This window comes from Lagenorhynchus albirostris, chromosome 3, assembly GCF_949774975.1.
Source record: "Lagenorhynchus albirostris chromosome 3, mLagAlb1.1, whole genome shotgun sequence".
NCBI classification, from domain to species: Eukaryota; Metazoa; Chordata; class Mammalia; order Artiodactyla; family Delphinidae; genus Lagenorhynchus; species Lagenorhynchus albirostris.
The window spans coordinates 125,115,522-125,139,898 of record NC_083097.1 but is presented as its reverse complement, the minus strand read 5'-3'; the positions used below and the strand labels follow the sequence as shown (position 1 = coordinate 125,139,898).

Genomic DNA, 24,377 nt, shown 5'->3' with positions numbered 1-24,377 from the left:
GTGCTCTGGACGCAGGGCTGGGGAGGCTGGAGGAAGAGGTTAGCGACCCATCCTGAAGAAGGCTTAGGGGAGGCTTTGGGGCACAGGCATCACTAGAATGTGGCCCTGATGAGTGAGGAGGCTGGCAAGATGGAAAAGGTGTTCCAGGGAGAGGCACTGGGGTGAAAAGGGCAGCATGTGCTCCTGGAACTAATGTAACCAGGGACCGGGACTCCATGCCAAGTGGACTGGATGGCTTGAGAGCCCAGTGCCACGGTCAGGCCATGTCTGCACCTTATTTATGCTGTTCCCACTGCTCATGTTGCTCTCCTGCCTCTCCATCCATCTAAACCTGCCCACCTCCAAAAGTCCATCCAAATCCTTCCTCTTCCTGGAAGCCTGTATCACCCCACCCAGCTTTAGTGGTCTTCTCTGAGTAACAGCAATGAAACACTTATGAAGAATTTTCTACTCAGTACACTGCCAGATTCTGTGTGAAGGGCTCTATGTGTATTGTCTCATGTATGTCATTTGGCAACCTGAGGGAAGCATGACAGTCACCCCATTTTACAGAGGAGAAAACTACAGTTTGGAGAGGTTGTCATGTGGCCAAGCTGTCCAGTTGGGCATGGCAGCATCAGGGTTGGAACCTAGGGAGTCTTGCTTGAGACTTGCTTATATGTTTACCCTCTGCACAGAGCTGTCCCCCATCCTTCCCTGTCACAGGCACTGGTTTTCTATACAATCCTGTATAACACCAGTGCTGTGTTTCTTCTTATCGGACAGACTGCAGGCTCTTGGAGGGCAGGAACCAAATCTAGCTCTTCTCTTATGTCTGCAGAAGCATCAGCCCCACTTGGAGACATGCTGTAGCTGTGCACCACAGATGCTAACTGAATTGAGGAGGCTGCATAGAACAGCAGGGAACAGTCTTGGGCTAAGGAAACCGGGTTGGAATCTCTGCTTTTTTAACCAGCTGTGTGACCTTTACACCATTCATTCTGCCTGCTCCTCCCAAGCTGGGTTAGACCAGGCAATTTCTGGAATCACTTCAAACCCAAAGGCGCCTGCTCAGTTTTCTACACATACCTCTAAACGCGTCCGATCCACATCCTTGGGCAGTCGGTTTCTCCCTCTTGTGGTCACCAGGAGCAGTTCATAAGGGTAGATCTAAGAAGAGAGGAGGGGGGATATTTGTAGGTTGGGTGAGGGTGGTGGGCTTGTCCCTTCAGACATATTTTGTGTCTGGCTGGGGCTCCCTCCTCTGTCCAGAAAGAGCCAGAGATTAAAGTCTGGAGGAAGGGCTGAGTATGTCCTTTTTCGGGCTTCCTGGCAGCCTCAAGGCACCTTCTCCCAAAAGGCAAGGCCCTGGAGTCCTTGAATACTGCCAGGGATGAGCTTGGTTGCATTTGGCCTTAATGTGAGCACAAGGGCTCCTGAGTGTAAATGTCTCATATCTGTGATTGGCAAGCCTCTAGAGCGTCTCCGAGGCCCGGGGGAACTGTCTGGTTTCAGGAGGCAAGAGATGTAGGGCAGGATTCAGGGAAACTGGGCCAAGGAAGCACTTGAAATGCTAGTCTTGAGAGGACCCTTGGGGTTATTTATCGATGTTCCCTTCCCTGCATAGACAGTGCTGTCATCTTCCTGCTGGTCCCCAGTGTAGCAACATGCAGGGTCCCGGAGACCCCCAGGGTCTGTGTATCTTTACCTTGTACTCTGTAGAGAGAAAAGAGACACACACAAAGTAGAAACCATCAGTCTTTGCTCTGCATCACTACACTGGCCTCTGTCATAGAGACACTGTCCTTATTGAATTCATCCCAAATCAAGGATGGTTTGAACACAATGGAGAAAGGGGTTGGGCTGATCCAGAGATAGGTTTTTAGGGGGAAAATGACATTTCAGATATTTAGAATAGAAATAAGAAGAGTCTGGGACCATGAAGCACATGGGTGAGATCCTTCATCTTCTGGGGGGAACCCTCCAGGGTTTGATGTGGGCCTGCCTTCCTGCCTGAGCCTGCTTGTAGGAGCTGGAAGAGGCTGGTGGGAGAGCATCACTGGAAGAGAGCATGAGGCTCATGGAATTTTTTCTTGGAAGAATGTGCATTTGGCTCTGAGTATTTCCCTCCACCCGGGGCTGGCAGGCAACTCTAGCTCAGCAGTACTGGGAGAACAGCAAGCACTCTGTGATGGCTCCGGGAATCCAGATGGGACAGATGGCCTGGAGATCACCCAAGGCCAGGGACTTGAGAGGATGAGAGAAGAGCAGGGGAAAAGGGAGGGAATGGGAAGTGAAAGGGAACTCAGGGTTTGCACAGAGCCCAGCGTGGGACGAGAATCGTCTGTCAAACGGGCTATTATGAGCAGTGCATTATAATGAGGTCCCTGTGAAGTCCCAGGAGAGGCCGGCACTCACCTCGCATGCCCCAGTTGACAGCGTTCATGCTGTCGTAATGGAATAGGTCTGCGCTGGGTGTCTGCAGGGGAGACAGAACCAGGGCTGGCCTGAGGCACGCTCACCTCTGCCTCCCTGAAGTACTCACCCATCTCCAGAAAATGCACTGGGGCTGGTGGGACACGGGGCCCTCTCAGAAGCCTCGGTCTCAAGGTGGAGTGATTTACTTCACTGCCATATGCCTAGTGCCTAGGCCTGGCACATAGTAGGCACGCAGTAAATATTCATTTATTAGTGAATTACAGCTCATGCTTTCTTTCATTACTCAAACATCATTTTTTCTGAGATCTGCCCTGACAACTCTATCTAAAATTGCAAATCGCCCCTTCCCCAACTCCCAACCTCCCTCATCCTGCTCAATTTCCCCCTCTTTTTCCATAGCACTTACTACCTTCTACATTGTGTATAAGGTGACTTGTGTACTATTTACTGCTTGCTTTCGATTTCTCCCTATAAGAATATAAGCTCCAAGGCCAGGGGTCTTTGTTTGTTCGGTCACTGAGGTATTCTAAGCACTCAGAGCAGTGCCTGGCATACATAAAAGGCTTTCAATAAACACCTGTCTGTTCATGAACAAATGTCTAGGCTTTGGGCGTGCTGAGGACAGGGTCTGTCTCTTCCCCGCTTGGGGGGGGTGGGGCCCCAACACCAGCCGTGGCTCTACTATGGACCTCTGATCCCTTTTGTGTGCTTAACCCTAGAATCGTCTCTTAACAAGTCTAACACTTCTGTCCCTCTGCAGTCTCTTCTCTACACAGGAGGGATCCCATTAAAAATCTGAGTTGGGGGCTTCCCTGGTGGTGCAGTGGTTGAGAGTCCGCCTCAACCACATGATGCAGGGGACACGGGTTTGTGCCCCGGTCTGGGAAGATCCCACATGCCGCAGAGCGGCTGGGCCCGTGAGCCATGGCCGCTGAGCCTGCGCGTCCAGAGCCTGTGCTCCGCAACGGGAGAGGCCACGACAGTAAGAGGCCCGTGTACCGCAAAAAAAAAAATCTGAGTTGGATGGTGCAGCACACCTACCGGAACCCTTCTGAGTCCTTACCAGCACACAGGGCCCTAATGACATCTCCGTCTGGCTTCATCTCCACGCTCACTCCATCCCAGCCACACATCCTCCCCACCCAGGGACTCTGACACTGTGCTTCCCTCTATTATGGTGGCTCTTGCTGGTCTTGGAGTGGTGAGGTCCCTCCCTGCACTCAGGCCTTTGTTTAAATTCACTCTCTGACCTTCTCTCTCTTTGCCTCCTTGCTTTGTCTTCCATCTGAGCACTTATGACTGCTGACTTCAAGTCACACATGCACTTATTGGTTGTCTGTCTCCCCAGCTAGAATGTGAGCTCCACAGGAGCAGCGAATTTATTCACTGCAGGACTTCCAGCACTCAGAACAGTGCCTGACACTTAGTAGGTGCTCAGTAAATAAATGTCTATCTTAGTGTCCTTCCCCTTTCCCCCATCACTTGTCTATTCACAGAGCCTCTCCTTTTGCCAACAGGACATATTTTTCATCCCCTTTTTAGTCCTTAAACCACCTCACAGCTTCCATGAAGGTTTTATGCCGCAGGACATCTAAGAGCTCAGAAGGCTCCAAGCCACAACGGGTGAGTGGAACCCAGCAGTCAGGTGTGGGCTGTCGGGGGCAGCTGGCCCAGGCTCGAATCCTGGCTCAGCACTTACTAGGAATGAGAGCTCAAGCAGGTCACTGAGCCCCTCTGTGCCTCCATCTTCATCCACAAAATAGAGTTATTAAAAATAGTAACTACCTTGCAGGGTTATAATGAGTGAGTGCTTGTAAAGTGCTCAGCATGGAGTAATTGTGCCAGAGATACTAGGTGCTCCCAGCCCCTCTCACAGGGGGCTCTTTTGTTAATGCACCTCTAGCCCCAAGGCCTCTGTCCAGGTTTCACCCGTAAGTCATCACTCCTGAGCTAACACAGGAATTGTGAACCTCTTGGGGATAATGTCCCTGGAACAGCCTCTCTTACCCTGTGCAGCCCGTTTCTTCTGTAGGCAGGCAGGGAGGCAGATTTGGAGATGAGGGGGTCTGAAAAGAAGGAGCCAAGACAATTACCAGGGGCCCCAAGCCAGGGCTTCCTCTCCCTGAGGTCATCTGGCTACAAATGGCCAATGTTACTTGTGGGAAGGGGGACAGACAGGGACCACCAGCTCCTTCCAGTTCTCTCCAGGCTTACAACTAACAGTCTTAGGGGTGCCTCACCCTGGCAGAATTCTAGGCCCACCCCAAGTACCCACTCACAGAGTCTTCTGGTGTTAACCTGCACACATCTATCCTCCTATGATGGACCCATGTGTCCCGGAATTGGGGTCGAGCTGGAACTCAGACAGGCAGGCTCCCACGTGGGTGGAAGAGGTGTGTGCTCTTTCTTTCTCTCTGGGAGCTGTTGGGCATGGCAACACTGGTTCCAGGACCAAAGATTAAGACCCACTATCTGACAAACACATGGGGTGGACTATTTCAGATGGGGACTGTGCTGGGACATCCACGTTGTATGGTCATCACAACTAAGGGGGACCTGCCGCTGACTCAGCTCTGGCCCTCACAGAACATGATGGGCTGAAGGAAGGGCAGGCAGAACATACCGCTGTCAGCCAGGTAGTGGGACCGAGGGGCTGCAAGAGAGGGAAGCCAGAGATCAGCGTTCATGGAGACAGACAGAAATGGCTCCCATACCTGGGCCACCCTGGCCGGCGGGGAGGAGAGCCCTCCTTCAGTACCTCCTTTCCCACTGGTCAGTTTCTAACTGTTGCACCTGCACCCGATCCTCCCTCCCCCACCCAGCTTGTAGTCCAGCACCTGGCACAGTGCAGGTGCTCTGTGATATTTGTTGCACAAATGCCATTGAATGGAGCTGAATTTTGAGCAGTACTGGTGCAGTGTACAGAGCCAGGGGTTGAAAACAGTGCCTCTCAGTGGTGAAACAGGGAAACAGCCCATCAGTTCATCCTGGCTTGGCCATTAATAGATACCCAATTTCAGATAAGTAAATCATGCTTTGTTTTCTTATCTGTAAAATGGGAGGGATAGTGTCTCCTTTATAGGGTTATTGTGAAGAATATAGGACACAATATAGTAAGGTGCTTAGCACAGTGCCTGACAGATAAAAACCCTCAATAAAACTGGCTTTATCATCACCACCACCACCACCACTGTCATCTTTGAGCTCACCTAGAATCAAGGTGCAGTACAGCAAAGAGGGAAAAGCTTATGGCCTTGAAGTCACTCTATGCTGGGCCTGATCCTGGCTCAGTCACTTACTGGCTTTCTGACCTTGGGCAAGAGGGTTAACCTCAGGTCTCTCATCTATAAAGTGGGTGATAATAATCCCTCTACATTGTGGGTCTTTGTGAGGACCAAGGGTGATAATGTATCTATAAATGCCCAGCACACAGGATTGCAATAAATGGTACCTTTTATTATCCATCAAGTATTGACCTGAGATAGGATTTCCTGGCAGGACTGAATCCCACAGGGGTAAGTAAGAGAGGAGGCAGGAAGAGGATGTGTGAGTCCAGGAACAGGGAGGAGCTTACAGTGAAAGACTCTCAGGGCAAAGTGCTTGAACCAAGCCTCTGCTTGTATACCTCCAGTGATGGGAGGCTTGCTACCTCAAGAGGCATCCTGTTTTATCTTCAGACTATTAGAAGAGTTTTTTCTTTACATGGAAACTGATTGGAAGTCATGGCTTCAGATGACCCGAAGAAGCAGAAGTGACTGCTCAGGACGGAGCATGGTCTTATTTAGTCTGTATTCTAGACCCTGGTGAGGCCATAGAAGGTTAGATTCACTAATGGAAGAACTGATGGGGAAGAGAGTGCCCCCACCCCGGCAGGTTACAGGGCAGTGCTTACAGCCATTTAGGGACATATCATAGCCAGCTGTGTGCAGGGCCTCTCGGCTGCTGGTGGAGCTCCGGGGTGGGGTCCAGGGATCCGCGTAGGAACTGGACCGGGCCTTCATCTCTTCCTTCAGAATTAGTCGGCCAATTCCACTCTGGAGCTGGGGGTGGGGGAGGAACAAGATGAAGTTAGAAGGAAGCAAAGAACACTGAGATGGAACAGGCTTAGGAAAGGCTGAGGGACCAGATTCTCTATAGTGAACCTCTGGCACTTTTTGCCTTTTCAGTGTCTCTCTTTCCTTGCAGCACCCATATTTTCCTTTGTGGGACTTCATTTCTCTTCCACAAGTAGTCCTGTGGTCAGGGTGGGGCTCTGGTGGTACGTACCAGAGCCCATATACAATATGTGGGCTTTTGTGTGTGTGGCTTCTTTCACTAAGCATAATGTTGTCAAGGTTCCTACACATTGTAGCATGTATTAGCGCTTCATTCCCTTTTATAGCTGAATAATAGTCTGTCATATGGATATGCCACATTTTGTTTATTCGTTTGTGAGTTGATGGACATTTGGGCTGCTTCCGTCTTTCGGCTCTTGTGAGTAGTACTGCTAGGAACTTGCGTGTACATGTATTCGTTTGAGTACCAGTTTTCAGTTCTTCTGGGTATATACCTAGGAGTGGAACTGATGGGTCTGTGAACAGAGAACGTCACCTAACATGGGTCAGTAAACAAAGGATGTTGCAGCCATCCAGCCATCAGCCTCTGCAGCCACCACCAACAGTATACCCTGAGAGGATTCAGAATGGAGTAAAGCAGGATACTGGGCCTAGATAGTTAAGGTGCATGTCAAGGGAATGATTTCAGTGCATCTTCCCTTACACAGAAAAGGGCTAAATTCATTAACGGGAGATGTCTGTTTTTTTCTTTAATTAGAATCTTTTGACAGACGTTTGACTATCTGCTTTGTTTTGTTTTGTTTTTGCAAAAATTCCTTTATATCCTGGTTCCTCCCTTACCTCTTCAGAACTGTCCCTCAGAGCTATCTGAGAGGCTGTCTCCCGGGCTTAGGTCCTTAGTATGTCTGCTGAATAAAACATAATTCTCAACTTTTAGGTTACGCAGTCAACAGTTTTGACAGCTACAAAGGGACCCAGAGCAGACTTTTCTCCTTTGCCTGAACTCTCCAAGGATCCAGAGCCTAGGTACCAGCAGAGGATTCTTGGGCCCATCTGCCACCTCAGAGAGTCCGGATGAATTTGGGTGAGTCTCTCCTGATTCTCAGATCTCCTGTTATTGGCTGATGATCCTAAGTTTTATTCAGTGATGTTAAACTCCTCACTGGAAGAGTAGTAGGTTATCCTTGAAACTTAGTTTCAAGAAGAGGTACCTGGGTTATGCTCAGTTGAAAGACACTGAGTAAGGTTGGACTGGGTAATTAGGTGGAAGACTGGCCTGTCGTTTTTCCTTGAATTGGCTACTTTAATAGAATTTGTCAAAATAAAAGTGAAGGTATCTCATGAGAGCTTTCAGCTCAGAAGGAACATCACCTCCTGGCTGGCAACAGCTTCCTCAGGCTGTTCAGTGTCCCTGAACACAAACTTGTGGGAGCGGTAGAGGCAAGTCCTCATGCTGTGCAGCTGTCCCTAAAGGGAAACCCACATTTTCAATTAAACACTTGCCTTCCAGGGACATGCGTAAGAGCCGGCCACTCCATAATCCGAGTACCCATGGTGGTTGTAGGCTACTGAAGGGAGAAACCAAGACTCATAAAAGGGCTAAAATGAATCTAGGGTAAAATCTAGAGGAGTTAAGCTCACAACAGCACATTGGCTCACCACACGATCATCACTAGCGATTTTATCTCCACAAACTGGCTCTGGAATGGGGAACAAAGCTTTCAAAACAAAAAGAAAAAGGAACGACAGATTGCCAGCTTCTAACTAATACCCCAGCCAGACATACATGTACAACACGTATACTTACAAGTACTTACTTAATTGGGAATTAAAGGAAATCTCGCCCTGAAAATGACTTAAGATGAGGCTCTTCTATTGCATACGCAGTTAAGTTAGAGAAAGCCTGCTTGATAAAACATCTTTTCAGAATTCTGACCTTAAAGAAACAAAAGCCCTTCTAGGGGGAACTTGCATTTCTCTCCCTGTGTCTTTGAGATGTAAATGTTCTACCTGATTTTCTTAGGCATTTTGTGTGTATGTATGTGTATATGTCTGTTTCTGTGTTTTGAGTACTTGGTCTTTGCCACCTGGAAGGTACACATATGGTATACAATTTGGCAGCCAACCGAATAGACTGGGATTCTGAGCAGTCTTTTGTCTGACTGTGCCAACTCTCAGGGGCTTTTGCCCTCTTAACCTTCCTTGCACTGGCCTGTGCAAGGAAGCCCTTTACTTTCTTAGGCTATTTTGGGGAGTAAACTTTCTAGGTTTTGTGAAGGCTACATCTTCATACTCTGTTGTGGGGACTTCTCTGGTGTCTTACTGGTTTGCATCAATAAGATACATCTTATTAATGGCCACATGATGGATCCTTTATATTGGAGAAACTTCTAAGTTGGCAAATTTTAAAAGAGCTGTGTTACTGGTACTTATAAGAAAAAAACTTAGAAGGTGGAAAACATATATTCGGTTAACCTAAGAACTTCCTTAATTGAAAACAACAACAACAAAAAACTGGTTTGGGAAGCCTTATTTGTGGTCTCTGCTTCCCCTCAGTGAGTCTTACAGATGCTAATAAAAACATTAGGATAATTCATGTTAATTAGGTTGATTAACAGGGAAGTAAACTGAAGAGAAAGTTTAGAGACTTCTTCCCAAAAAGGTGGAAATTTTAAAGGGACTTATCCCAAAAGGATAAAGAAATCTTTAGATGATTCTTTAAAAATGGGATAAATAAAATGGATGTTAATGGGATTAAAACAAAGGTTTGATAGAACATCACGTAAGGCTGGATGGAACAAAGGGGCCCTCTATAGGTCCCCAACATTAAAGGGCCCCAAACAAGTCCACTCTATTTACCCCACTTAAAAAATACATATATTTAGGGACTTCCCTGGTGGTCCAGTGGGTAAGACTCCGTGTTCCCAATGCAGGGGGCCCAGGTTCGATCCCTGGTTGGGGAACTAGATCCCACATGCATGCCACAACTAAGAGTCTGTGTGCTGCAACTAAGAAGCCCACATGCCACAACTAAAACCCAGCGCAGGCAAAATAAATATTTTAAAATATACATATATATTTAAATGGCTGGAAGTAAATTACACTGAGATACCTGGCCAAAAATTACTTGGGGCAACAGTTAGGCCGATTAATCAAGTAAAAGATTGACAAAAGGGCCTGAGTCCCTTGGCTCAACCCCTCACTGGGGACCCCAGAGCCTTTTATTAAAAATAGATAAAAGAGTCAGAGGATAAAAAGAAAGGAAAGCTTCTAGGACTCCTTGAAAGACCAAGGCTTGATGATTGGGTCCTAATGGAAGATAAAGGTAAAGGTATAAAAGTTGATAGAATTGAGATGCAAGTTTATAAAAATTGGTATACCTAAACGGGCTTTATATAAGATGGTTATTTCTCTTTTGTTTAATTATATTGTGTGATATACATGTTTCACTGGGGAATGCTTCATAAGACAGGGAGTATGAATCTGCCCCTCAGGAAATATTATTAAACATACAAAAGGAAACCAGTAGGGTTACCTGAGCCTGTATAATATAATGTAAAAACTGGGAGCAATATTCAGGGGCTAATAAAAATAATAATAGAGATTTTGCTCTGGGTCTCACCTGTGCACTCAGAAAAAGGACCTTTGTTGAATGCCTTATGCAAGCTTTTGAAAGCATGATAAATTAAACCCCAAAATTCTAGAACATAGAACTCTTGAATTTTGGCTAAGTCAGAAATCTTCTCACTGATATAAAAAAGCAAATTAAACAAAGTACAGTTGGGCAAATCAATCTTTTAATATCATTTAGGCAGCAGACCAGTTTTTCTGAGAATTAAAAGCAACTGTCTTTGTTTTGCAAATCTCTGCAAATAAGAAATGTAAATACAGCCCACATTGATCTGAGACTGAGCCTAATTAGCTCAATCAGGTAAAACCTGAAACCAAGGAGGAAAAAAAAAAAGCAAAAAAGTCCTTTTAAACTCAAACTGCTGGAAAGGCTCCCTCACCCCAAATCTAATTCATAGCCTCCTTAAGGGTTTATCAAGGATAAATACAAATCTTAAAAGTCTTTTCCGCAAATAGCAAAGCCTTAGTCATCTGAGCAAGCAAATTTAACTTATTCCAACTGTTATTTATAAACTAGTAAGTTTATACTGTAATACCTGATTCATAACTAAGTTTTTAAGGTGAGGCTATGAGATCTCTAGTTAGGTCTGTTTATATGTCTGTGTACATATTATACATATGAGATGTCTCTACCTCCGGAAAATACTGTTAAAATTAAATTTATAAAAGAGTTCCATTTAATTGACTTAAAAGTAAGTGCTTACAAATTAAATACTTCTAAACATAAAAGAAACTGGCCAGAATGAATTTCAGGTTCATGTATCTAGGAAATATTCAATATTAAATTAATATCTGGTATTAAAGCTAGCTTCAGCTTGCTGGTTTAATCAGTCAATACAGACATATTTTACTTGGTACACCTTCAGTGTACCAAGGTTCACTGAAGGTTAATAAGTTCATGTTATTTCTGTTGCAGAGTTTGTCAGCAAAAAAATTAACTTGGTATGATGATATTTTCATAAATTATAAAGGAAAATAAGAGTTTTCAGGTGAACCCTTTAGGAATAATTATGCTTTGGGTATATTGATTTAAAACAGTTTGTCCAGATTTTTGGTAACTTAAAACTTTAGAGTTTTTCCTATTTATTTTTAATTTTTATTTTATATTGGAGTATAGGTGATTTACAATGTTGTGTTAGTTTCAAGTATACAGCTAAATGATTCGGTTATACCTATACATATATCTGTTCTTTTTCAGATTCTTTTCCCGAGAGGTTATTATAGAATACTGAGTAGATTCCCTGTGCTATACAGTAGGTAGTTGTTGATTATCTGTTTTATATATAATACTGTGTATATGTTAATCCCAAACTCCTCATTTATCCCTCCCCCCCGCCACCACGTTTCCCCTTTGGTAACCTAAGTTTATTTTGAATGGCTGTGAGTCTGTTTCTCTTTGGTAAATAAGTTCATTTGTATCATTTTTTTGGGTTCCACATATAAGTGATATCATATGATATTTGTATTTCTCTGTCTGACTTACTTCACTTAGTATGATAATCTCTGGGTCCATCCATGTTGCTGCAGATGGCATTATTACATTTTTTTATGGCTAATATTCCGTTGTAGATATGTACCACATCTTCTTTATCCATTCCTCTGTAGATGGACATTTAGGTTGCTTCCATGTCTTGGGTATTGTAAATAGTGCTGCAATGAAGATTGGGGTGCATGTATCTTTTCGAATTATGGTTTTCTCTGTATATATACCCAGGTGTGGGACTGCTGGATCATATGGTAGTTCTATTTTTAGTTTTTTAAGGAACCTCCATACTGTTCTCCATAACAGTTGTACCAATTTACATTCCCACCAACAGTGTACGAGGGTTCCCTTTTCTCCACATCCTCTCCAGCATTTATTGTTTGTAGACTTTTTTTTTTTTTTGTGGTACGCAGGCCTCTCACTGCTGTGGCCTCTCCCGTTGCGGAGCATAGGCTCCGGATGCACAGGCTCAGCGGCCATGGCTCACGGGCCCAGCTGCTCCGCGGCATGTGGGATCTTCCCGGACCAGGGCACGAACCCGTATCCCCTGCATTGGCAGGCGGATTCTCAACCACTGTGCCACCAGCGAAGCCCTGTTTGTAGACTTTTTGATGATGGCCATTCTGACTGGTGTGAGGTGATGCCTCATGGTTGTTTTGATTTGCATTTCTCTGATAATTAGTGATGTTGAGCATCTTTTCATGTGCTTTTTGGCCATCTGTATGTCTTCTTTGGAGAAATGTATATTTAGATCTTCTGCCCATATTTTGATTGCATTGTTTGTTTTTTTGATATAGAACTGCATGAGCTGTTTGTATATTTTGGAGATTAATCCCTTGTCAGCCACTTGATTTGCAAATATTTTCTTCCATTGTGTGGGTTGTCTTTTCATTTTGTTTATGGTTTCCTTTGCTGTGCAAAAGCTTTTAAGTTTAATTAGGTTCCACTTGTTTATTTTTGTTTTCATGTTCATTACTCCACGTGTTTGTGTTTTTTACAGGATTTTTTCCTGTAACTGATTTCTAGTCTCATAGTGTTGTAGTCAGAAAAGATGCTTGATATGATTTCAGTTTTCTTAAATTTACTGAGGCTTGATTTCTGGCCCAGGATATGATCTATCCTGGAGAATGTTCCATGTGCACTTGAGAAGAATGTATACTCTGCTGCTTTTGGATGGAATGTTCTATAAATATCAGTTAAGTCCATCTGGTCTAGTGTGTCATTTAAGGCTGTGTTTCCTTACTGATTTTCTGTCTGGATGAGCTGTCCATTGATGTAAGTGGAGTGTTAAAATTCCTCACTATTATTTTGTTACTGTCAATTTCTCCTTTTATGCCTGTTAGCGTTTGCCTTATATATTGAAGTGCTCCTATGTTGGGTGCATATATATTTTCAGTTATTATATCTTCCTCTTGGATTGATTCATTGATCATTATGTGGCATACTTCTTTGTCTCTTACAGCAGTCTTTATTTTAAAGTCTGTGTTGTCAGAGTATCACGACTTCAGCTCTCTTTTGATTTCTATTTGCATGGAATACCTTTTTCCATCCCCTCACTTTCAGTCTGTATGTGTCCTGAGGTCTGAAGTGGGTCTCTTGTAGACGTATATATGTGGGTCTTGTTTTTGTATCAGTTCAGCCAGCCTATGTCTTTTGGCTGGAGCATTTAATCCATTTACATTTAAGGTAACTATCGATATGTATGCTCTTACTGCCATTTTAATTGTTTTGTGTATTTTTTTTAAACATCTTTATTGGAGTATAATTTTTTTACAACCGTGTGTTAGTTTCTGCTTTATACCAAAGTGAATCAGCTATACATATACATATATCCCCATATCTCCTCCCTCTTGCGTTTCTCTCCCACCCTCCCTTTCCCACCCCTCTAGGTGGTCACAAAGCACTGAGCTGATCTATCTGTGCTATGTGGCTGCTTTTGGGTTTGTTTTTGTAGGTCTTTTTTCTTCCCTTCCTCTTTTGTTCTCTTTTGTGATTTGATGACTCTCTTTAGTGTTGTGTTTGGATTCCTTTTCATTTTTTATTTGTATATCTATTGTAGATTTTTGGTTTGCAGCTCCCATGAGGTTTTGATGTAGCAGTCTATATACATATACAAGATTTTTTAAGTGGCTGGTCTCTTAATTTGAAATGAATTTCCAATATCCTGCAGTTGTACTCTCCTCAAGATTGCTGGTTTTGATATCATATTTGTGTGTGGCTGATTTCCTACCTTTAGTGTATGTTTGCCTTTATTGATGAGTTTTCCCATTCATAAGTTGCTTGTTTCTAGTTTTGGCCTCTTCTTTTCTGCCTAGAGAAGTTCCTTTAGCATTTGTTGTAAAGCTGGTTTCATGGTGCTGAATTCTCTTAGCTTTTGCTTCTCTGTAAAGCTTTTGATTTCTCCATCGAATCTGAATGGGAGCCTTGCTGGGTAGAGTAATCTTGGTTATAGGTTTTCCCCTTTCATCACTTTAAATATATCATGCCACTCCCTTCTGGCCTGCAGAGTTTCTGCTGAAAAATCAGCTGTTAACCTTATGGGGATTCCCTTGTATGTTATTTGTTGCTTTTCCCTTGTTGTTTTTTCTATTTTCTCTTTGTCTTTAACTTTTGTCAGTTTGATTAATATGTGTCTCGGCGTGTTCCTCCTTGAGTTTATCCTGTATGGGACTCTCTGCATTTCCTGGACTTCATTGAGTGTTTCCTTCCCCATGTTAGGGAAGTTTTCAGTGATGATCTCTTCCAATATTTTCTCAGGCACTTTCTCTCTCTCTTCCCCTCTGGGACCCCTATAATGTGAATGTTTGTGCATTTAATGTTGTCCCAGAGGTGTCTGAGACTATCCTCATTTCTTTTCATTCTTTTTTCTTTATTCTGTTCCACAGCAATGACTTCCACCACTCTCTCTTCCACTTATTCATTCTTCTGCCTTGTTTATTCTGCTTCTGATTCCTTCTTGTATGTTTTTCATTTCAGTTACTGTATTGTTCATCTCTGTTTCTTTGTTCTTTAGATCTTCTAGCTCTTTTTTAAACATTTCTTGTATTCTCAGTCTGTGCCTCCATTCTTTTTCCGAGATATTGGATCATCTTTACTATCATTACTCTGAATTCTTTTTCAGGTAGATTGCCTATCTCCACTTCACTTTGTCGTTCTTCTGGGTTTTTATCTTGTTCCTTCGTCTGGAACATATTTCTCTGCCATATCATTTTTTCTAAATTTCTGTGTTTGTGGTCTCCTTTCCACATGCTGCAGGATTGTATTTCCTCTTGCTTCTGGTGTCTGCCCCCTGGCGGGTGAGGTTGGTCCAGGGGCTTGTGCAGGCTTCCTGGTGGGAGGAACTGGTGCCTGCCCACTGGTGGGTGGATCTGGGTCTTGTCTCTCTGGTGGGCAGGGCCATGTCAAGGCGTATGTTTAGAGGTGGCTGTGAGCTCAGTACAGCTTTAGGCAGCCTGTCTGTTGATTGGTGGGGCTGTGTCCCCCGCCCTGCTTGTTGTTGTTTAGCCTGAGGTGTTCCAGGACTGGAGCCTACAGGCTGTTGGATGGGGCCAGGTCTCGGTGCCAAAATTGTGCCCTCCCTGAGAACTCATGCCAATCAGTATTCCCTGGGGCCTTTGCCGCCACTGTCCCTGCCCCCACAGTGAGCCACAGCTGACCTCCACCTTCCCTGGAGACCCTCCAAGATCCACAAGTAGGTCTAGTCCAGGCTCCTGTGGAGTCACTGCTTTGTGCTGGGTCCCTCCAAGAGTGGAATCTGCTTCCCCTTGTCCGTGGAGCTCCTGCACTCAAGAACTGCTGGCCTTCAAAGCCAAATGCTCTGGGGGCTCCTCCTCCCAATGCCAGACCCTCAGGGTGGGGACCCTGACGTTGGGCTCAGAACTCTCACTCCTGTGGGAGAACCTCTGCAATACAATTATTTTCCAGTCTGTAGATCACCCACCCGGTGATGTGGCATGGGATTGTTTGTGGCATGGGATTTGATTATATCGCAAAAACGCCCCTCCTACCATCTCATTGTGGCCTCTTCTTTCTCTTTGGGTGTAAAATACCTTTTTTGGTAGGTTCCAGTCTTTTTTGTCAGTGGTTGTTCAGCAGTTAGTTGTGATTTTGGTGTTTTTGTGAGAGGAGGTGAGCTCAAGTCCTTCTACTCCACCATCTTGTCCGGAATTGAGATGCTTTTAGTTTGGATGCTTTCTGCCTCTTTCCTTAGTGTGTACTGGCCATTATTCCTTTCAAATGGTGTGTGGATGTGTGGCAGCCTGTGCACACTCCTGGTATGGCAGGAGCAGCAATTGGCGCCTACTTGCGGGTCTCCCAGCAGCGGCAGTGGCCCATGTGCCCCCGGGCCGGTAGGGGCAGAGATTGTTGTCTGCTCCTGTGTCTCTTAGTAGCAGTGGTGGCCCGCACACTCCCAGGACAGCAGGGGCGGTGACTGGAGTTTGCTCATGGCCTGTGCGTGCTCCCCAGACATTGGGTGCAGTGAGTAGTACCTGCTCGTGGGTCTCTTAATGGTGGCAGTGGCCCCCACACTCCCGATAGCAGGGACAGTGCTTGCTGGCTGCTCGCGGGTCTCGTATTTGCGGTGGTGGCCTGCGCACTCCTGCAACAGCGGGGACAGCACTTGGCACCTGCTCACGGTTCTCTTATCGATGGTGGCTGCCCGTGCCTGCCTCTGGAGCCACGATGGCAGTGGTGGCTCGCGCCCGCCCCTGGAGCTCATGTAGGTGGTGTCCTGTTGCCTGAGAACGTGCGCACAGGGAAAGAAGCTCCTATGGTGGTCCCACCCCTCTCTTTGCTTGGCCCCCAACAATGGTACCTTGCCTCCATAGCAGTCCCAGGCTTCTTCCAAATGCACCCTCAGTTGCCACACTCCACCCTCTTCAGGCTGTCTCTGCATAGCCAATCCTGGTCCTCTCTCTGGGTCTGACCTCCAAAGCCCAGGCTTCAGCACCCAGCCCCTGCCCATGTGGGTGGATGAGGGTCTCAGGCTGGGGAGCACAGGGCGGCAGTACTGACCATCTGTGCAGGTCACTGTCCGTTTTGCCTTCCAAAGACTGGTTGCTGCACTCTCCTCCGCGGCTCTGAAGCTCCCCCTCTGTCCAGGCTGATCTCCCCACAGGTGAGGGAACCTCCCAGGGTGTGGGAACCTTTCCTCTTTCACAGCTCCCTCCCTGGGGTGCAGGTCCTGTCCTGATTCCTTTCTGTCTTTCTTTTTCTTTTGTCTTATCTGGTTATGTGGAGGTTTTCTTGCCCTTTCAGAAGTCTGAGGCCAGTGGTGTTTAGATTTTCTGTGCAAATTGTTCCACCTGTAGATGTATTTTTGATGTATCTGTGGGAAGAGGTGAGCTCCATGTCCTGTTCCTCTGCCATCCTGATTCCTCAGCCCTTGCTAAATTAATTTAAGTAATGGGAATCCACTGACTATCCAGGTCACTTCAAATAAGATAAAATACTCAAACATTATTTGCTAAACAGGTCTATATTTACCTACTTTTGTCTCCTTACAAGAAGGAAACTAAAGATGTTTGGGTTTACTAGACACAACTCTTGTACCACATTGAGGAAAGAAATTATGCTATGAGAAGATGTATGTTTCTAGAGGTTAAGTGATATGCCCATCAGGAATGCTGGTATGACAGACAGTTCACAATTACTTGCTACTTGTCAATTTTCACTAGAGATTAACGTTTTTAAGGGTTAAAATTATAATATGTAATTAAAGCTACTAAAGATAATAAGGGAAGCATTTCAGTATGCAAGGAAAGTAGGGTGTGTTTTTTTCAGCAAAAGAAGGTATGAAGAATGGAAGTGCATTTTGTTAAGTGGAAAGAATGATTTTGTCCTAGAGCTGGTTGTTTCTGGATGGAAAAATAAGGGACAGAGTAACAGGAACAGAGAAAGTTGTGGAAGGTTCGTAAAAAGGGAGCCCTGAAAAGGAGTTTTGTACATGGCCAGGCTGGGATTGGATTAAATTTAATTAGGTAAGTGGATATTACTATTAAAAGTAGGCTGGTGAAAGACTGGATTTGGTTCCTCTGTTAAGAGAACAAAGTTATCTTGAAATACTGCTTTTGAAAACAGATTTTGTAAGTCATCTTTGTTTTTGAAATCTTTTTTTTTTTTTTCTCGGTATGCGGGCCTCTCACTGTTGTGGCCTCTCCTGTTGCAGAGCACAGGCTCCGGACGCGCAGGCTCAGCAGCCATGGCTCACGGGCCTAGCCGCTCCACGGCATGTGGGATCTTCCCGGACCGGGGCACGAACCTGTGTCCCCTGCATCGGCAGGTGGACTCTCAACCACTGCACCACCAGGGAAGCCCGAAATCTTTTGTCACTTTAAGTGAATAAGTATTGTTTCACAGTGACCTATGATCCTATTTGACCAAGTGTTTTGAAACCTTTTTGATATTTTTGACAAAACTTCCCAAATAACAAATTCTAACTGAAGTTCTTTTGACTTCCAGATAACTCTGGGATGCTTCAAAGAAACCCGGCGACATCTCAGAGAGAAACGTTAAGCTAATTAGGCTAATTTGGTATGTTAAATTACTTGAGAAGCACTGTCAAGTGATTGGAGATAAACCTTCTTAGGTTATATGGTATGGGTAAATGTCATTAATACAGATATTCCAAAATTATACGGAATTCCTAAAAATCTGGTATGTCCTGGTATAAGGTTATCAGTCGTAATTCTAGGTGTTATCTTAGGATGTTGTATGTCACAGAAATATCCAAGTTTCTTGTCAATTACATTATAATCAATCAGATCTTTAACCATGCCACTTTAAGTCTTGTTGTTTATACACAATCATTGTTTTACTCTGATGCTTTTATATATGAAGATCTTAGTGAAGATTCATAAAAAGCACTTTTGATAAATACAAGTTTTTGATAACTTTTAGATCTTACTCCTGAACTGGGTAAGAAATTTTAAAAGACTAATGGAAAACCTGACAACTTCATCTAGATGAACAGGAATTAATTACATGGACTGAATGAATTGATGAACATGACTTATAATTTTATGACTTTTTTCTGAAATATACTGGTTTTTAATCTCTGTTTTCCAGAAAACCTTCCCTCTTACGCTAACTATGACCTTCAACAAGCTGATAAAGTATACCTTTGTAAACGAAGATGAAACATTTATCTTTTTCTCTCTACCTGATCCCTCCAGAATTTGGCTTCTCCAGTTGGCTCCCCTGTGGACTTGATGGCTTATTTTGACCAGATTACAACTAGTTATACTGTTAAACTGTTACACTGTTTTAGTTTGTTCTCGGCATTTTCAAATTACTTATGCCTTGTGCCTCTCTCTGCTGCACTATCAGTTTATTAATGTTACTAGCTGTATTACTTATGTCCTGTCTGTTTTATGAGATTGTTATCTCTTACATTACCAAAGTGTAACCAAGCCTCCAGCAAAATTAATGACATCTCGAGTTAGTTGATCATGTACATAACTCTACATAGAATAATTGTAGTAGTGCAATTCTAGATCTGGGAAGAAGCAACGAGGGAAAACATTTCCTGGATCACAACAGACTAATAAGACAGGTGATCCAGAGAATTTTAGATTATCAACAGGGTCTAATCCACAACAAATCAGCACATTGAGTGGCCTAGCAACAGAATCTTCCCGTGATCAAGGGATGAGCCTTCCTAGCCCTGAGGGACAAAATTGGTCATGAAATGCCTCCCAAATACTGGTTGAATTTATGGCCAAGAGGAAGCACTGTGAGCAAAGACTGTCACCTGCCGTATCAGTAAACAAGCCATGAAGCCATCAACCTCTGCAGCCCCCACCAATGGTGCAGCCTGAGGGGATTCAGAATGGAGAAAAACACGATACTGGCCCTAGACAGTTAAGGTGCATATTAAAGGAATGATTTCAATGAGCCAAGGGCCTTGCATCTTCCCATACATAGAAAAGCACTAAATTCATTAACTGTAGATGTCTGTTTTTTCATTAATTAGCAGCAATCTTGTGATGTTCGACTTCCTGATTTTATTTTTGCAAAAACTCCTACGTATTCCTGGCTCCTCCCTTACCTCTTTGGAACACTCTCTCAGAGCTATCTGAGAGGCTGTCTCCTGGGCTGAGGTCCTCAGTATGTCTGCTGAATAAAACATAGTTCTCAACTTCTGGGTTGTGTGGTTGGTTTGTTATTTTCAGTCGACAGTTTCTATGGTAGTTCTATGTGGTAACTTTTTGCGGGACCACAAACTCTTTCTCAGCAGCTGCACCACCTTCCATCCCCAGCAGTGATGCACAAGTCACTGGCATCCACTGACCACAACGTGAGAAGGACATGCTTGAGCATGAGGCCAATGCAGAGGCAATCCAGCGTAAGAGCAGAGAGAGAGAATTTCCCTGTGGCAATTTGTTTAGCAGCTGGATCAAGTTGTACCTGCAGCTAATCCTACCAGTTGACTTTCCAGTTTTGCCAAGTTTTGCATTTCTCTTTTCTATCATGAGTGAGTTTGGATTTGGTTTCTGTCCCTCACAAATGAAAAAATCCTCAGCATCTCACTCAGTGGTGTGGCCTGCTTACCTTGTGCATGCTGCGGTCAAAATCGTCCTCCTCTCCTCCAGACGAGAACCTTCTGGCTCGGGGCACTGCCAAAAGACAGCTAGGATCAGCTCCCGCCCATGCTTCCCACTCAGCCTGCTCAGGCGAGAGGGCATGGGGGGCAGTACAGCCTTGACAGGTGGGGGGCCTCTTGGCTCCACCAGTTTCTAGCTGAGTGACCCCGCACAAGTGCACTTTGGTGAACTGCCTCCACCATGGATCTCCCTATACTGAGATGGCCAGCATCCCTTCCCATTCTTGGGCTGGAAAGTGCAGGTGAAGCTGACTGCCCAGACAGATCTAATAAACCTCAACGTTGGGACTTTTCCTGCCGCTGGTAGGAGAAAAAGCCCTCTTTCTGCCAAGGATGGGAGGTAATCTGGACCTGCCAGAACTCGTCTTCCCATGATAAGGGCAGAATCAGCCTGAGACTGGAGCCACCCAACCCACAGGACAGGTCAAGTCCTGATGATGTTCATCTACCTCTAGATCCAGCTATGCCTCAAAAACTTTCAGTCACATGACCCAGAAATCTCTGTTTTGGCTTAAAGCTTTTGGAGGTGGTTTTTCTTTTTTTTTGTTTCTTTGTGTGTGTGTGTGTGTGATTGAAACAGTCTCATCTAAGATCCTCCTCTCCCCCCTCATGCCTGTTGGGTCTGGTCTCTCTTGCCTGTGCAGCCTCTGAACACTATCTCCCATGGGCACTGATGACTGTCCACTTTGGGTTATAGTTGTGCTTGTGTCTTATCCCTTTTCTAAGTGGAGAATTCTTTGAGGGCGGCACAGGGTCATCTCTGAGCTCCCATGAAGCTTCGTTCAAAATGGACATTCATTACTAAAGGTATGTGTTCAATCAAAGTGGCACCTGCTGACAACTCCTCCACATACTTAAGAGAAACAGCCTGGGATGTCTGGTTAGGTGGGATGGCACCTTGAGGACCATTAGGACCCCTTGCCAGGGTGCCCGTGAGAGACTTCCATCTCCCAACATCCTCTCTCTTCTGTTCTCCAAACCATTTGCCACCTACAGCCAAACTGGTCTCTTAAAAACACAAATCTGATCATGTCACCACTTTAAACAACTTCCTCCTATTTTGGATAAAGACCAAAATCCTGACCTCAACCCACAAGGCCCTGTGGGATCTGGCCTCTCATCCCCCACCCCCTCCCCTCCCTCTCTGAGCTCAAGGTTGAGCTGACAGCCATTCCTTTGCTCCAGTGGAGCCTACCCTCCCATCTTGGGTCTTTGCAGGTGCATTTCAACACTCTGCTGGCTTCCCTGCTCCTCACCCTTCCTGTGGTAGCTGAGGCTCTGCATCTGAGCAGCTTTTGTCATCTTCCAGACTGGACAGCATGCCCCTACCATCAGCGCTTCTACCTCCTGTACCTCACCTCCCTCTTCAGTTGGGGCCGATGTCTCATACACAAGGGCAAGGACCTGATCTGGTTTGCTTCCTAGTATCTCCCTAGGGCCCATGGCTGCCCTTAGTACCTGTTTGCTGAATGAATAAATGAACTATCGTGTGAAGGAGTGGGCAACTGTCTGTGCTGGCCCTGTGTCCCTGGCGCAGGTGATGGGGCTCTGGTCCTGGCTCCCCTGTGAGGGGTGATACCTTTGGGGGACCCGTGGTAGGTCCAGTACTCAGACTCCGCAGCATAGTAGGGGTCTGGCGAGTAGGCTGGACTGTACTTGGAGGCCTGACTGATGTCTTCACTTGTTTTGCTCTTGGTTGCTGTCGACAAATCACCTGTAAAGGACCCAAAGAGAGAGCTTCAGGGAGGCAGTATGTCCTAGAAGAGTGTACTGGACATACTCTCCCTTGTCTCAGCCAGGCTCCAGCCCTGGGGAGTGAGGCCACGTCCAGGCCAGGGTCTGGGACACGGAGCATCGGAGCTGGAAAAGCACTGAGGCCAAGCCTCTCATTTTACGGTTGGGAATCTGAACACCTGAGAGGGGAAGGGTCTTGCTCAGACCACACAGCAAGTTAGACCAGAACTGGATCAGACCCCAGCTCAGGGCTCCTTCTACCAATTCCACAGACTCTCCTAAGTGAACACTAAGGCCGTGGCTCCTTTAAGTAAGATTAGACAGGTCCCAGGTGAGTCCTTCCTCACCCTCTAGAAGCCAGCCTTGTGGATTCGAGCCACATCTTGGGTGGGATCGCCAAGCAGGGCCTGCTGTATGTTGAGTCAGGTCACCTTTCTCCTCATACTGAAATGACACATCCTGCTTGGGGGAGACTAGATGGCCTGAGGGAAGGAGCACTGGCCAGGGAGTCAGCAACGCTGGGTTCTGGTTCCAGTTCTGCCACTTAACTCAGCTGTAGCACTGGGCAAATCGTGCTCCTCTCCACCTCAGTTTCCTTGTCTGTATCAGAACTGGTCTGCTGGCTGAGGTGTCATCCAGCTCTAAGCTTCCCCCTGAAGTCCACAACATGGGGGTGACCATCAAACCCACCGTAGGCACAAAACCTTCCAAGGCAATGACTGTCACGCCCAAGACTGGTGAGAAACTGACCAGGTCAGAGAGAGGGCTGGGGAAAGGAGATGGGGCCGCTGATCATTTCTCAGGAGGGAGAAGCTACAGGGACAAGCCCTAGGCTCCGTGGAGCCAGAGCAGCAGAGGGTCCTGGGATGGCTCTCAGCCAGCCAGCAGCACTTGCTCCCAAAGCTTGCAAATCCTCTTTGATGTGGGTCCTGTGCAGCCCCTCCCACTCCAGCCGTTTCATCCACCCTCTTACCTGCACAATCCACCTCTAGCCCAGACTCCTCCTGAGCCTGCTTTGGTGCTGCCCCTCAGGCCCACCTACAAAATCCCACAGTCCTGAGGGGCTGGGGACCTGGGGGCCTTTTCTGGATGTAAATCTAAACTACCTTTGTCAGGGTTGGTGCCTTTCTGTGACCACTGGAGTACATGGCGTGTCCTCCGCAGCCACAGGTAGATGTGCACTGCTCAGGACTCACCTGGAGCCCAGCCCAGTCCGCTATGAAGTCGAGGATGTTTATCTAAATTGTCAGATCGTAAGCACCCAGAGCCACTGTTTACACTCGTACCACCTCCTACAGCATCCCGGTGAGTTTAGATCCCAGTACAGGGCTGCTTCTGCCTGTCTCCATGCTCGTCCAATTCTGTGTTCCCCCTGTGATCCCACAGGCACCCATAGGTACCTAAGGGTGATACAGGGTGGCAACTGCGCCTCTGCATCCTCAGAGGAAGGGGAGTGCTCATTCAACTGAGTGCTTTTGCAAGAACGGACAGGTCTCAGTGGTGGCTCCCACAGGGAGCACAGGTAGGAACTGTGAATGGAACTGGTTACAGGGCAGATGCGTAGGGCAAACTCTTAGTATTTCTAATTAAGGAAGTCTAGGGCAGGGGAGGGGGCCAAGGTATCTGTTTTTTAAATAAATCTCTTGGGTGCAGTTGGCCCACAGACAGTTCTGTAAGAAACACTATATGGATGAATGAATGAAGGCACCCTCAGCTCCTTTCTCATCCGTATCCCCTCTCCAGGCCTCTGTCTACTCTCAGGACATGGTGACTGAGAACAGTTTAGAGCAGTGGTTCCCAAGCTGGGCTGGACATTAGAATCACCTGGAGAAACTGTAACAAATACAAAATTTGGATTTGTTAAGTCTGGGGTGGGCCCAGGAATCTCTGTGCATTCCACATGATTCTAACGAACGTCCAAGTTTGAGTACCAGCACCTTGGAGTGTCATTCTCCCAGGGCTACATGCATTTGACAAGGGTTTCTCTGACCATGGGCTTTAGGATAGCAGATAGCAGGGCAAGGGGGCTAGTGAGGAGATGGTGGGAAAGGATGTAGGGGATACAAGGCCTTCCTTGCCGTTTTGAAATGACACCAACCCCCTCCCCAAGGCCACCTTGAGTGACTGGGGGGCAGCCGACAAGAAGGACCGAGTTGCAGCCTTGTATGTGTCCCTCTGGTGGCCCTACAGAGCCATCTGCACAGATGATTAACTGCCCCTGCCCCTCCCCCTGCCTGGCCAAGCCCTCTCTGCCCCCGACCATACCATGCCGTTTGTAGATCGGGGGTTTCCGGTAGATGTTACTTTCTCCAGCTGCCAGTCAGACCGGGAAGGGACAGGGGGAGGAGAGAGAAAGACAGGAGAAAAGGAGACAGCCAGTTGGTCAGTGGGTCCCAGAAGAGAGAGGTGGTTAGCAACTTCTCCCAAGGCTCCCCCATCTTCCCCCCGGTGG

The 24,377-nt window shown here is 46.1% G+C and overlaps 1 protein-coding gene and 1 long non-coding RNA gene across 6 annotated transcripts in view; one reads left to right on the top strand and one right to left on the bottom strand.

Moving 5' to 3' along the window:
* Positions 1–19,726, top strand: part of LOC132517197 (uncharacterized) — a 64,808-nt gene extending 45,082 nt beyond the window's left edge. Inside the window, exons 5-6 of the long non-coding RNA XR_009539623.1 lie at positions 7,411–7,557; positions 18,655–19,726. This is a non-coding gene — a long non-coding RNA (uncharacterized LOC132517197). The remainder of the gene's footprint in view (positions 1–7,410; positions 7,558–18,654) is intronic.
* The window catches only part of ABLIM3 (actin binding LIM protein family member 3), a 179,141-nt gene that overhangs the window by 5,788 nt on the left and 148,976 nt on the right, over positions 1–24,377 (bottom strand). For 2 of the 5 annotated variants that reach the window (XM_060143938.1, XM_060143937.1), the window contains 7 exons: positions 24,191–24,238; positions 21,771–21,905; positions 20,140–20,204; positions 6,311–6,458; positions 5,042–5,071; positions 4,426–4,484; positions 1,069–1,149 (listed from right to left, as the gene is read on the bottom strand). In XM_060143938.1, coding sequence (XP_059999921.1) covers positions 1,069–1,149; positions 4,426–4,484; positions 5,042–5,071; positions 6,311–6,458; positions 20,140–20,204; positions 21,771–21,905; positions 24,191–24,238 — 566 coding nt within the window. Of the gene's footprint in view, positions 1–1,068; positions 1,150–1,687; positions 1,696–2,397; positions 2,459–4,425; positions 4,485–5,041; positions 5,072–6,310; positions 6,459–20,139; positions 20,205–21,770; positions 21,906–24,190; positions 24,239–24,377 lie in introns of all 5 variants that reach the window. The other 3 variants (XM_060143941.1, XM_060143939.1, XM_060143940.1) reach the window with 3 other exon arrangements.